This window comes from Lepisosteus oculatus, chromosome 4 (genome assembly GCF_040954835.1).
Source record: "Lepisosteus oculatus isolate fLepOcu1 chromosome 4, fLepOcu1.hap2, whole genome shotgun sequence".
NCBI classification, from domain to species: Eukaryota; Metazoa; Chordata; class Actinopteri; order Semionotiformes; family Lepisosteidae; genus Lepisosteus; species Lepisosteus oculatus.
This window is the reverse complement of record NC_090699.1, coordinates 9,401,257-9,415,723: the sequence shown is the minus strand read 5'-3', so window position 1 is coordinate 9,415,723 and position 14,467 is coordinate 9,401,257. Positions and strand designations below refer to the sequence as shown.

The 14,467-nt window shown below is 46.5% G+C and overlaps 2 protein-coding genes across 2 annotated transcripts in view; one reads left to right on the top strand and one right to left on the bottom strand.

The window, feature by feature from the left end:
* Positions 1-8,311, bottom strand: part of LOC107077242 (tripartite motif-containing protein 14-like) — an 11,149-nt gene extending 2,838 nt beyond the window's left edge. The window contains exons 1-5 of the mRNA XM_069188567.1: positions 7,816-8,311; positions 5,045-5,488; positions 2,192-2,287; positions 1,430-1,660; positions 1,294-1,316 (exon numbers count right to left, since the gene is read on the bottom strand). Of these exons, the coding sequence (XP_069044668.1) occupies positions 1,294-1,316; positions 1,430-1,660; positions 2,192-2,287; positions 5,045-5,080 (386 nt within the window). The 5' untranslated portion in view covers positions 5,081-5,488; positions 7,816-8,311. The remainder of the gene's footprint in view (positions 1-1,293; positions 1,317-1,429; positions 1,661-2,191; positions 2,288-5,044; positions 5,489-7,815) is intronic.
* LOC102693546 (E3 ubiquitin/ISG15 ligase TRIM25-like) lies at positions 7,240-14,467 on the top strand. The gene is made up of 6 exons (XM_006630176.3): positions 7,240-8,301; positions 9,867-9,962; positions 10,638-10,871; positions 11,396-11,418; positions 12,471-12,616; positions 13,047-14,467. The coding sequence occupies exons 1-6, from the start codon at positions 7,747-7,749 to the stop codon at positions 13,580-13,582; spliced, it is 1,590 nt and encodes a 529-aa protein (XP_006630239.3). The 5' UTR covers positions 7,240-7,746; the 3' UTR covers positions 13,583-14,467.

Below are 14,467 nucleotides of genomic sequence, written 5' to 3'. Positions count from 1 at the left end.
CAACAACAGTGGTCTGTATGTGAGTGTAATTCGCTATCAGGACTCATTAAAGCCACTTGACTTTATTCAAAAGATACCTACAGTATTTATTGTATCTAGAAAATACCATACAGAACTGCTGCCTAGTCAGTGACATATTTTTAAGCTCCATTACTGTTACATCAGTTCCTTTCACCAGTACTATAGGTGTTTCTACTGCTGCTACTAATACTACATACCCTATTAATGCTACTTCTAAATCGACTGTCACTCTTCCCCTGTTTCTGCTGCTTCTACCCGTTTCTCCTGCTGCTACCCCTGAGACACACTCCTCAGATTAGGATACTGTTATTGTAGCTGGACGTCCCACTGAAGGACATTTATGTACCTGTCACTGCACACTGCCTAAGAGGGTCTCAAAAACAGTAATCAGCTCACTTAGGTGTAAACTCACTAATTGTACTGGTGAATAATTAATTTACTGTATTACTGAATAATTAACTGACTAGGATGCATTTTAACCCGGATTTAATTTGGAACAGAAATGGAGCCACATTGATCTGCTGAAGGTTACAGTGTAGTGTTTGTCGTGGATCTTCACGAAAGGAGACTGATTTGAGTTCAGAATTTGTACTAGTAGTTAAAATATCTTGCACTAGTTGCCATTTTTTTTGGTTCTTTTAATTTTTCAATAAGGACGAGGAGTTACAAGAAATACAAGCTGTTTGTGTATGTCACGATTGTAGTCCCTCCTCCTTAAGGGCGCTCCGGCTCATTTCACTTTTGGACTTAATTCTGTGCACCTGCCCCATGTTCCAGTCTCCTTCCCGTCCTCCTTAAAAACCAGACACTCAGTCAGTTCCGGGCTCTGCATCCGATTTCCATATTGTGCAAGCCCGGGTCCTGATGCGTCTGGCTCCGTCATGTTTTTAAGTCTCTGTCTCTGTTCCTGTTCTTGTTCCCCCTGCCGGATCCGACCCGGTTCCTGGTTTTAATCCTTCGTCGTGGATGGATCACCAGGCCATGGACTCTAGCTTGTTTTTGGATTCCCTGTCTGGATTATTTTTGAATTGTTTGCCTCGGCCACACCTCCCCTGTGCACCAGTGCACTTTGGACACACCCCCCTGTTTTCATCCCCGTATTCCTGGATGACTTTTCCCCCAGTGTTTCCTCACTATTCCAGATTGTGTCGTCTGCATAGGGTCCAGAAAGAACTGTTCGTGACATGTTTTCATACTGTAGTCCCTGAACAAATCTACCAAAGATGGGAGTCAATCACCCTACTAATAATACAAAGAAAAACAAGAACTTACTTGTCTCTCTTGGAGTGAAATATCTGTAAAACAGTTAGTTTTTGTTAGTGGTTTGTAAAAACTGAGGCCAAAAAGAAACTGTCAAAAGGTTTCACTGCCTGATCATGGAAATAACTTCTATCTGATACTCTCTCACCTCAATGAAGCTCAGTGGATCAGAGATTTGCAGCAGCGCGTTGATGTCTGCCCTGATGCTCTCCAGTCCCTGCCTCTCCTGTTTCAGAGCTCTGTGGTTCGTCTGAAGTGCTTGGACTGCATCCCTGCTCTGTGCCTCACAGTGCTGCCTCAGCTCAGACACCAGAGAGTCCACCAGAGCTCTCAGCCTCTCCCTCAGCTGCTCCAGCCCCTCCTCCACCATGGGGTTGTTCTGGGAGTATAGAAAAAAAGAGCTTAACACCATTGGTTCCCAGCCCTGGTCCTGGAGGGACGAGGTGGCTGTGGATTTACATTCCAGCTGGGCTCTACCTCTCTAGTGCTCATTGATCTGCTTCATTGTCCATCCATTCTTCTGCTAATCACACCATCCAACACAGGGTCATGGGCAGCCAGAGTCTATCGCAGCAGGCAACAGGCACAAGGCATCATGCACACTGGATGGGATGGGAGGCAACTGCACAGCACACACAGAAACAAACACACACATGCACACAAACACACCAGGGCCAATCTCTCCAGAAGCCAATTGATCTACCAGTATGTCTTTGGGCTCTAGGAGGAAAGTGGAGCACCTGGATGAAACCCAACCATGCAACCAAAGGGAGAACATACAGACTCCACACAAAATGACAAATGTGCCCCCAGATAGAAACATGTCCAAATGCATATCCCAGAGATCGGCACAGATTATAAAGAAATAACAGACAATTCCAAATGTTCACAAACGAGGACGGGACTTTACTGTGATCATCTTCTCGTTTCTCTCCTGCTCCGTCAGGAGCTTCTGGTTTTCAGAAAGCTTCCCGTTAACGCTCTGCAGCAAGTCTTCAAGAGACCCCTAGGAAAACACCACAACTGAGAGTGAAATACTAGTGCAGTGGTGTTCCGTAAAATGTACAACTTTGCCTTAGCCATTACACAAAGTACAGAAAGAGTACAGTAAACCCTGATGCTTGTTTAAGTTCCGACTCCCTGCATCTCAGACAAGCTAGTCAATAAGTGAAAACACTGCACTGTAAATCTTCCAACTATTCTTTTTTGTCAGTGAAACCTCTTGTAAATGTATTGAACACTCTGTCAATGAGTACTCTACTATGTCAGTGGGGCCCACCAGTCATTTCCCTGGTGCAAGACAGGCAGCCTGGCAAATAATCCAATGTAACATATAAAACTGCCAGTTCATACTGTATGTCTGCAGCTGTAACAGCCTTAGTCATTTTTCTGTTTTCCATTCTCCCGCTTGACTGGAGCCTGGTATCGTAAATACAGGCTGGCAGTACTTGGGTTATTAATACACTGCTAGATTCTGGAATCCAGAATTGATGCTGCAGTATAAGATCCCAGAATCTAAGCAAGGCTGGTTATTACCTCAATGGGGGACAACAAAGGAAAACCAGGGTTGTGCTTTTCATCCCGAAGGATCCAAAAGCACTTTACATATAGGATGGGACCAACTTCATCCACAATGTAATGAAGCATCTTTTGAGTGACACACATGAGCCATTCTGCACCAACAGCTCCACTGCACATCAGATCAGAGAGAGGAGAGAGAAACTGTACCCCAGTCTGTACACCAACCTGTTCCAGCAGATCACTGGGAGGAGGGAGAAACTGTACCCCAGACTGTACCCCAACCTACACAGCAGAGCAGGGGGAGGAAAGAGAAATTGTACCCCAGACTGTACCCCATCCTGCATAGCAGATTAGAGGAGAGAGAAACTATACTCCAGACTGTACCCCAACCTGTACCAGCAGATCTGGGGGAGGAGAGAGAAACTGTACCCCAAATTTCACCAGCAGATCAGGGAGAGGAGAGAGAAACTGTACCCCAAACTGCACCAGCAGATCAGAGGGAGGAGAGAGAAACTGTACCCCAACCTGTACCTGCAGATCAGGGGGAGGAAAGAGAAACTGTACCCCAGATCGTGCCCAACCTATACCAGCAGATCAGGGGAAGGAGAGAGAAACTGTACCCCAGATTAAGCCCCAAACTGTACCTGCAGATGAGGTAGAGGAGAAAGTAACTGCTCCACTAATTGAACTAAATTGGAACAATAGAGTGGCCAGATTATGAAAGATGGGCATGGAATTTAGCCAGGACACCTAACCTTTAGAGTGTCAAAGGTGTTTTTGTGACTAAACAGTTAGGACCTCTGTTTAATCTGAAGGGTAGCAGCTCACACTGCAGCATACCAAGGCACAAGTGCAGAGGGAAGAGCAACAACAAAATCCCAGTATTAATCACAACCTGCCTTTCATAACTTCTGAGATAGCGGGTTAGACTGGTTATACCCAGGATGTACGGTACAGACGTTATTGAAGGTACCTTACATACAGAAAGATGTTCTAAAATAAATATACAGTACCATAAATACAGTAATTGTAGTACTAGAGCTTATATAATTCTGTCTGGGGTGATGGATAGTTTATAAGCTTGTACAGTATTTCTAGTGAAATAATAATAATAATAATAATTGCTTACACTTATATAGCACTTTTCTGGACACTCCACTCAAAGCGCTTTACAGGTCATGGGGAATCCCACAACCACCACCAGTGTGCAGCCCCACCTGGATGATGCGACGGCAGCCATAGTGCGCCAGAACGCTCACCACACATCAGCTATTAGTGGGGAGGAGAGCAGAGTAATGGAGCCAGTTTAGAGATGGGGATTATCAGGAGGCCATGATTGGTAAGAGCCAGGAGACGGGGTTACACCCCTACTCTTTTCGAGAAATGCCCTGAGATTTTTAATGACCACAGAGGGCCAGGACCTCCATTTGATTCTCATCTGAAGGACGGTGCCTTTTTATAGTATAGTGTCCCGGCACTATACTGGGGCATTAGGACCCACATGGACCGCAGGGTGAGCGCCCCTTACTGGGCCCCACTAACACCTCTTCTAGCAGCAACCTCAGCTTTCCCAGGAGTCTCCCATCCCAGGCTCACACCTGCTGAGCTTCAGTGGGTGGCCAGTTGTGAGGTGCAGGGTGATATGGCTGCTGGCCATGATATGAAATGTCTGTGTATAAGTAAGCCATTGGTGAAATATCACTATGTTAATGTATAGTGCAGTATAATGGTATCATACTGTAGATTTCTCTAAACCCTTAAAATAGTGCCACTCCTAGGGGTACACAGCAGACAGCATGTCAAATTGAAGGGTTTGGGGAAGGTTCACTTGTACTGTGTGTGTGGTACACATTAATGTCTGACTTGTGCGAGACAGAATAAGGGAGAACACCAGACAGCATCAAAACAACAGAGAACTAAGGTCAGAGAATCTTTTAGGTTAAAAGACATTTCTGCCGGACTGTAATCTGTCCAGGTGAAGTCTAGGGGTTGTGCTGTCTCAGAAACAGCTGCAGTCAATACATCTGAATATGTTCCCTAGTCCTGCTATCCTGAGAGTCATCCTTTTTACCACTACAAAAATATTATCACAAAATTCGTTTGGTTAATGGGAAGATCAATGCCAGTGAAATCTGATAGGTACGGGTTGATAGGTACACCCCAGGCTACAAAACCGAAGGACACAGCGTTACTGCAGGGATCACATATACTGTACACCGAAGGAGAAACTACTGGGACACACCTTAAACTCTTCCGCCAGCTCTTTGTAGGTCTTCATGTCGTGACCCTTGTGTTGTCTCTGCACTGTGCAGGAGGAGCAGAGGGCGGCCTCGTCTTGCACGCAGTAGAAACGAAACACCTCGCCGTGCTCGGGGCATTTCCTCTTCGCCGGGTCCTGCCCCAGCTCCGTGAGGGTATGGTCTCTGAAAGCCGGCCTCTCCGTGTGCAGCCTGACGTGATCACCGCACAGGGCCACCTCGCACTTCAGGCAGAGCCGCACCGCCGCCGTCTTCTGCAGGCAGCAGTCACAGAACACGGCGGCGGGGTCTTCCCCCCGGTTCTTGCGGAACTCCTCCGCGATGTTGGCCAGCTTGCGGTTCTTCTGCAGGGCGGCGTCTGGGGCGCACTCCTGCCTGCACTCCGGGCAGCTAAAGCTCTGGCCGTTTCCTCGCTGTTTCCTCAGCTCCTGGACACAGAGGAGACAGAGGTTGTGACCGCAGGGCAGCAGGCGGGGGTCCCTGAAAATATCCAGGCACACCGGGCACGTCAGCTCACTCTCCAAGAGGTTTTCTGTCGTCGTGGAACCTGACATTGTTTAACTTTACACCCCTGGAGGGAAGATGGCACTCTCTCTGCTGTGTGCGCCCGTCGACTTCAGATCAAAAGCACAGCTCTGGGGAGGGGTTTGATAAAGGCTGTTAAGTTTCGTTTCTTCAGCTCAGGGATCAGTAAACAGCTTTACACAGCCTTTTGGTGATCAAAATAGGCATCTTCGTGGCCCGGAAACAACTCCACTCTCGCAGTATCACAATCGTGGTAATCATTAAGAACGGACTGTGGAAGACATAAATACAGTTTGTGTCCAAACAAGCCGTTTATAGGTCATATAGTAATGAAATCTTCGCAGTTGCGCAATGGGAAAGCGCTGTATTAAAAATAGTGTGTGCGATGATTTTTTGATTAATTAACACATTCCGAGTTTTTTTTACACAATTTTGGAAGACTAAAATAATGAAGACTATGAAATAATAACGATGCGTTTAGAAAATAACAGAACAAAACTTAAACGCTAAAATTATCCTTATATAACTATTTATTTATTGCATTCAAACAAACGCTTAATAACTAGCGGGCTAACCCTTTAACCCATCACTTCCTAAATTAGTGGAATGGATACGAACATCCCTTCCTTTACAATTCGATCGACATAAAGCATAATTCCCCCCCCAAAAAAAAAGTTTCATTGTGTAACGCAATCCAGATGTTTCACTCTTCCTTGAACTTGACTGCTGCCTATTTCTCTGGGCTTCATGGTCCTACAGATGTGTTTGACAGCAGATAGGGGGTAAGAGATGGTCTTTGACCCCTGTTGTTTAAGTTAATCGATAAAAAGATTGGGGCACGTCCCTCCATAGGAATACACTGGCGACATCTGAACAACGGGCTGGATTTGATGTAAAAAAATGACCTCCTGTTCGGAATGATGATAATTTGGTGGCTGTATCTGCTTTGTTTGTAAGGTTTGCGTGACCTGATTAAGCCTCCTGATTTTATACAGTAGCAAGAAATGGTTGCGGAAGAGCTGCTTTTGCGGTGATTCATTCTCAGTCCTGCCTGGTGTTGTTTTGGGCTCGCCTTCTGAAATAACGCGAGGCACTGGCGAGAGAGCGGTGGTGAAGTATTACATTAGATATCATGTAGACTGATCATGTTTATTTAGTTTTGCAGATATTACTACGTCATGTGTCTCTCTTAATTCGGGTCCAGCGCCTCACTATTATGCAGTACAGTACGTTTTAAAGTGAAGTGTTCCACGCCCATTGCCCGCTCCCGAAGAGACTCGAGTTCGAACAGGTGTGCAGGGACCTGACTTACATAAGATAAGACTTTATTGATCCCGTAGAGAAATTGATGTGTTACAGCAGTCCAGCCCAAAACAAGCAAAAACAGACATCAGAATAGACGAAAAGTGATACAAAATAAATATAAAATAAATAAATACATAGGTATGTGCAAAAGATGATGATCATAGTCACTGTAAAAACAATAAAATATGTGCAAAATGTGCATAGGTTTATACAGACTGATTGTCCAAAATGTACAATGGAGCAGCATGCTGTCCATAGACGAGCAGATGAAGGGCTAACAGTCCTGGCCTAGGGCAGCGTTATACAGCCGCCGGGAGGAAAGAACGTTCCCTTGAACACCGTAGCTGGAGCAGTCTGTTGCTAAAAGTGATCTGCTGCCCAGTAACAGTCCCATGAAGCGGATGAGAGGTGTTGTTCATAATGGCTGTTTTTTAGTTCTCCCTTTTCCTCACTTCCCCGCTCACTATTGCGGATTCTCTTCGAGCTCCCTAGTGCGCGGTTATCGCTTGCTTTTCGATCTCCTAGCCTGCTTCTCGTTTTCGGTTTCGCTTTGTGATTTGGATTGCTGCTTTCTCGTTTGTACTTCCGTGTTCAGACCTACTCGCCTGCTTCCTGGATTCGATTTCGCCTAGTGTTTTGGGATTGTTGCTTCCTCCTTGTCTCTCCGTGTTCAGACCTACTCACCTGCCTCCTGGTTTTCGTTTTTGCCTAGCGTATCTGCTTAGTGTCTTTCTCTTGAGTCCTGCATAGGATCCTATTGCCCTAGCAGCCTATCTTACAGGGGGTGCGTGTCTGATAGGAGTCATCGCGCTTCCTCTGCACGCCTCTCTACCAGAGTCTTTTCAGGAGCTCACAAATGGCCAGCGCTCTGTGTAAGCAAGAGCTGACCTGCTCCGTGTGTCAGGAGATTTACCGCGACCCTCACCAGCTCGTTTGCGGCCACAGCTTCTGCCACTCCTGCGTCCAGGCGCTCATCCAACAGGTGCCGGCGGGGGATAGACTCGCTTGCCCGGTGTGCCGGAAACGCTTCCCGGAGCCGCCGAGCCTCAGGAGGAATGAGCCTCTGGCAAGCGCCGCAAACGCTTTCCGCAACAGCCAAGCGGCCGGCGGGACCTCCGCTGTGCCCTGCGACTGGTGCCAGAAGAAATCGGCGGTCAGATCCTGCCTGAAGTGCGAGTTGTCCCTGTGTTCGCTGCACCTGAAGCCGCACCTGGAGAAACCGGCCTTCCGGGACCACCCGCTGGTCGGGCCGGTGCGGAACTTCGAGCAGAGGAAATGCCCCGATCACGGCGAGATGTTGAGAATGTACTGCTCGACCGAGAAGATGCCCGTGTGCTCGCTGTGCGCAGTGTCCGGGACACACCAGGGCCACGACTTGAAGAGTTTCGAGGAAGCGGAGACAGAGTTTAAGGTCTGTTGGAGACGAAGAGGCGAAGGCGCGTTTACGCGTTTACGTGTTTGTGAGTGAGACATAAAGAACACACGGAGAGGTAGTTTGCGCAGAGTAAACGGTTACTTGTGACCGCAGTAAAAATGAATTGTTAATATATGATTATGCTGCAGTAGAATAATTTGTACACATTATCTACAGCAAGAACTTCTTCCAGAATCTGTAACACTATCGCATTTGTTTCTAATGTATCACAACGGGGTTCATGTGGGCGCTGTCGCCTGCTGCCGCATCAGGTCGGCTCCCCGCTGTCGGGGACTCGAACCCGGGCCTCCGGCGTCACTCAACAGGGACCCAGCTTATTGAGCTAAAGAGATATCTCCCTCCAGTCTAGCGGCTGCGGGCCCTGCTATTACAGGAAAGGGCGGTGACACACTCACCTGTGGCCGTATGCGTTACACTAATAAACATATTACGTCAACTGTGTTTGTGACAGTACAGTACATTCCGGGCACATCACTTTACATGTCCTTCCTGCAGCCAGTGTGTGCGTGTGGGTGAATTAAGTTATTAATTTTTTCACTATTTCACTCATCGTTTTTTTCTAAGCGATTTAGAATTTCCCGACCGTTAACACGAATAATCGTCTGTATTTTCCTCTTCCCTGCTGTAAGGGCACGTAGAGACAGGATCTGCTTGAAACAAATCTATTTTACTAGTACTGTATTTTACTAGTCTCTGTGTTGGGCTTGTGAGGAGGTGGTGAAACACTCCGCCTGTCGGGAGGGGGAACTGGCTGGAGACGGACGTTCTCTTTTTAACAGTTTAATGGTCACATCTCCACCTACATCCAGCTACCTGATCTCTCCCTTTCCTGGTCACATTATCCAGTATGAACAATCAGAAAACAAGGGAATGCATACCTGTTAAACCTACCGACACACTGAAACACAGAATTCTGCATAACTTAAAAAATACTTTAAACTCTACACAGTAGCTGAATAAAATAACAATAACACAGGACATAAGCATACACTAGTGATACTGACACCGTGTTGGTCTGAACTATCAAATACCTGCGCTTGGTAATCCAGTCCTTCCACAGCTGTGTAAAATACAGTATACCAGCAGATAAACACGGCAGAAGTCAGGCCAAAATGATTCTTCTGGTGTGAGAAAGGCACTGTTAAATTATCTGCAAGGGCAGGAACAGCACAGTGTTATTGATAAAGATCTAAAGAACAGTATTCAGTGGACTGGTTTATTTTAGCTGAAGCATTTTCCAGCTTGTTCCATTCACTCCCTCCCCCCAACCTCTGGCACATCCAGAGTGTCTAGCGCCCAGTTTGTCATGCTCATCCAGTGGTGTCCTCCCGACTCCTTGACTGGTGGAGTTGCAGACAGATCATTCAGGGAGTGAGATAGCAGAAGCATCTTCTATGGGATACTGAAGAGAACACGAAAGTAAGAGGTCAATTTCTTTAGTTTTTGAAAGGGGAGGAGACGATGCGTTTAGAAAACAACAGAACAGGCAGACTGAGTTCATTCACCAGCCCCCCCGGTGTGCGTTTGTGATGTCTTCGCAGGCCACGCTACTGTTATTCCTGGAGCACGCGAACAACAAGCTGCAAGGGAACGAGGCAGCCCTGAGAGAAGAAAAACGACAGCAAGAAATGATTGAGGTGAAACTTCAAGAGAAAAAGCAGGAGGACTGAGGATGATCAAAGTGGAGTCAGTTGGGGCAGATGTCTGTCATAGTGTTGCATGTTTTACAGAAGAGTGTTAAATAGTATATTGGTGTTAGGGGCCTGAAAAAAAACCAAACATCCATTTTCTAACTGCTTGAATGCGGGCTGCGGAGGAGCCTGAGCTCATCCTAGCAAGTAACAGACGCAGGGCGGGGTACAATCTGGACGGGACGCTAGTCCATCACAGGCCAGACAGACACAAACACACTCACTGTAGGGCCAGTTTTCCCAGAAGCCAATTTACCTGCCCGTATGTCTTTGGGCTGTGGGAGGAAACTGCTCTCTCGCGTTATTTCAGAAGCCCAGCCCAAAACAACACCAGGCAGGACTGAGAATGAATCACTGCAAAAGCAGCTCTTCCGCAACCATTTCTTGCTACTGTATAAAACCAGGAGGCTTAATCAGGTCACGCAAACCTTTAGAAACACGCAAACTCCACACAGATAGCACCCCAGGTCCGAAGTTGAACCCTGGGACCCGGCCCTGTGAGGCAGTAAGACTAACTCCTGCAGCACCAAGATGTCGAGTCTGAAAAATATTCATTCTAATTTCTTTATTTGAGTTGTAGTTTATTACTAATTTGCGCTCTTTAATATCCTCTCTGGCAAGAACTCTTCAAGGGTCTTAAAACAGAAAATGGACCGGGTGGCAACTGATCTGAAGAAAAAAATGAAGAAGTTTCGCTCAAATCTGAGTGAATATTCTGACCAAGAGGCATCGAACGCCAAGGCTAAACTGCAGAAGAACAGCGCAGAAATCAGGAAAGACAAACACAGAGTGCAAGATATCAAGAACAACATTGAGACCCTGCTGCAGGAACAGGACACCTTTCAGCTCATTCAGGTAAGACAGGAGGGGGGACACAGTCTCAGCCCAATGGGCTTCTTCAGCTGAGAACAAGACATACTTCTTTACGCAAAGGGTGGTGGGGGTGTGGAACAAGCTGCCCAGCCATGTTGTTGAAGCCGAGTCCTGGCATCTTTCAAGACAAAGCTGGATGAGATCCTCCAGTTAGGACAGGAGACGTGTTTAAGCAGAGGGTGGTGGAGTTGTGGAACAAGGTGTCCAGACCTGTTGCTGAACCTGATATCCCCTGGTTTCTTTCCAGAAACAGTCGGTTGAGATCCTTGTATCAATTAATGAGCTAGGGTGGACTCTCTCTCTTTTCTAGTCTTTCTAATGTTGTTATATTCACACACTGGTAGAAGGAAATGGAATTACTAAGGTAAAGGTGCATTGATATTATATTATCCTCATTATATATTAGATGGAGCATGTCAGCTTGACAGAGTGACAAGAACTGTTTAATCTTTGATAAATGTGTTTGAATAAATGCTGATATCCCTTGTATAATTTTATTTTTTTAGGTATTCCACTCCAAAGAAGAAAAGTAAGTTACCTTGAAAAAACTGGGTAAAAATCTGGTAACTCTGTTCCATTTTCATATTATTGGTGATGGATGGTGTGATGGGAGAGTGGTTAGCATGCTGCATCTCCACACGAGGGCCCTGGGCTCAGTTCCAGACCGGGGGTGATGTGTTAAAGTTGGTCCACAGCTCAGAAAACAAGGAAAGGACCCTATGCTGGTTTCAATGTCACAGATATCCTAAGACATTAAATTAGAGAAATCCAAGGCCAGGGTCAGGAGGTGAGCAAAAGTCTGAAGCCAGAAGACAAATGTGGTATCAAGCACCTGAAACACGAAACACAATCCACAATCCACAAGAGCAGGGTTTAAATAGGTCTGGGGAGAGGAGGCATGGTGAGGTAGGGACACTGGGCAATTAGGGATTGGCTACTGCTGTCTGCTTGTTCTGCGCCTCTGCTGCACAGATGAAGTAGGCACTAGAGTTGGGGTGCCCTCTGGTGGCGGGAGTCTGGAACTGTAACATGCTGTCTGCGTGGAGTTTTTATGTTCTCCCTGTGATTCCTCTATGTGCTCCAGTTTCCTCCCACAGTCCAGTGACATCATGGTAGGCTAACTGGCTTCTGGGAAAATTAGTCCTGGTGTGAGTGTGTATGCCCTACAATGGACTGGTGACCCATCCCACTGGCTAGGCTCTGGCTCCCCCACAATCCTTAATTAAATAACACAGTTAGAAAATTGATGATACTGATTTTCTAATAAAAAGTCTGTAGGATTGATTCTGTAGAGACAACACTGACACTGAACCGAGTATTTAATACGATGAAGTAATTCAAAAAGAAGACACCAGAATAATGATGCATTAGTTTGTTGTAAACTAAAGCTCTCTATATAAATGTTCACTGTTGTTTTTCTGTGTCCTTCTTTGATGTCTTTACATTATTTGATTCCTAAATTTCATTTCAGCGATCTGTCTCTGGGTCTTTTATCATGTGGGTTGATTGCTGGCAGAACATTTTCATATCAAAAGAAGAGGGTATCAAGTGAAGACATAAATTCGTTGTTGTCTCTTACAGAATCCGAAAGGAACTGGACACACCTCTTTATAAGCCTGTTGTTGTGAGTCTGGATAAGAATAAAGTCTACAAGAAGATTGAGCAGAGCTATGCAGAGCTCCAGACCCTGGCCACAAAATTCTTCAGTGAGCTGAAAAGGGAATGCTGTGAGTATGGCCATGTGACACTGTGATTGCTGCTGTTTCAGAGTGTCTCCTGCATTTGAATACGTTTTCACAATTAGAGGAAGAGAGAGAAATGGTAGCTCAGCTGTGTATATACCACTTTAACACACTTACTGTAACTCAGACTAGGAGACCTGTTACAATGGTTCTATGGTGCACTAAAACAAGAATGAGCAGTCCTGGTCCTGGAGTACCTGGTGCATCTCCAGGTTTTTATTCCAACTCGGCTCTTAACCTTCTAAATCTGCTCATCATTGACTTCATGGACCAACTGAACAGCGTCTCCCAGCTCTTCGGGCCCTTCTGCTTGGAAGAGACCTGGGAAACCTGCGCTCATAGAGCCCCCGTCCAGGATAAGGGTTGCCTGCTCCTGCACTGTCTGATTGACGTCGGTCACACTCTCCTGTTCTAGATCGCGAGCAGCTGACCTTGGATAAGAGCACCGCCCACCCCTACCTGCAGATCACCGAGAACGGCTTGACGGCCATAAAGACCGAAGACGAGCAGCCCTACCCGGCCCATCCTGAGCGCTTCGATTTCTGGCCACAGGTGCTGACCAACAAGTGCTTAGCGTCTGGGATTCACTACTGGGAGGTGGAGACGCAAGGGCACTGGGTCATAGGGCTCACCTACCGGCCCGCCAGAATCAAAGGGAAGGACGATGGCTTCCTGGGGCAGAATCGCATTTCCTGGAGCCTCATGCAGAACGACAAGGGGGAACTCTCTGCCTGGCACGCCGGTAAAAAGACAGCCCTGCCGCGGGCCCTGAATCACAGCAGGGTGGCGGTGACCCTGGACTACAGCGCCGGCACGCTTTCCTTCCACGAGGTGGGAGGCTCACTCAGCCACTTGCACACGTTCACCACCACCTTCACTCGGCCCGTCTGCCTGGGGTTTGCGGTGTACTATAAAAAGCCGCCCAGCTTCATCACGCTGATGAAGGTGTAGGCGTGCCAGAGGGTAACTCTCATTCAGCTATTGCACTGTCCAGTCACATCATATCACTGCTTTTTCATCTTTGCACACCATGCGTTCATATCATTTTAAGTTACACACGCTGAAAACTAACAGGCAGATAGTTACAGATTCATGACGCCTCAGTCCAGAACTTATTCTGGTGTCTATGGTGTTAGGTTAACAGAGAGACAGAGACTCCCCTCTAGTTGGGATGTCTGTCCAAAACCTTGCTCAAGATACAACAGCAGTGTCTGAAGCTGGGACTCAAACCCACAGTCCACCAGTGAAGAGTCCAGAGACTTACCCACTACACTACACTACCCACTGTACTGTATAATGCAGAAATGAGCAGGTGGGGACTATAAATCTAAATCTATGACTATACTGCTGTAAAAAAACTTAACCCTAATGAAGGTCTGCCTTTTATATTTTGGAATAATTGCAAGATATTGGTAAGTGCAGTTGGAATTGGTGTTGCTTGAGGGTGTTTGTGTAAATTACTCCTGATTTCTGGGAAGACGGAAGTCCTGCTGAGCACAGGGGGAGTGCTGGTTTCTGTTGCCTAGAAATTGAAACTGCCGTGCTTTTCCTACTGGAGAAGGCTTTTCTATCAGGGAATCTAGACCATGTCTAAAAAAAGGAAAGAAAGCTCTATTGACCTCAGTCCTCCTCTGGTTTACATCTGTTTCCTGACGTTACTTTTCTAAACAAAATGCAGAGAATAGATATTTTTGATAATTTAGGAGAATAACATTCCTGCATTGCTGCTTTCAGCTCATTTGTCAAGAATGGTTCTTCTTCACGATTAAAGCTTGAATGCTGTGTTCTGTTGCAGTGTATTAAAATGGCTGGTTTCAACATCAGCTCTCCCATGTT

What these genes read in the sequence shown, in the direction of transcription:
- LOC102693546 (XM_006630176.3), top strand. Translation starts at nt 7,747, where the DNA reads ATGGCCAGCGCTCTGTGTAAGCAAGAGCTGACCTGCTCCGTGTGTCAG. An exon ending in GACAGCAAGAAATGATTGAG is followed by an intron (nt 9,963 to 10,637) that starts GTGAAACTTCAA and finishes CTCTCTGGCAAG; the next exon opens with AACTCTTCAAGGGTCTTAAA. An exon ending in TGAGCTGAAAAGGGAATGCT is followed by an intron (nt 12,617 to 13,046) that starts GTGAGTATGGCC and finishes CTCCTGTTCTAG; the next exon opens with ATCGCGAGCAGCTGACCTTG.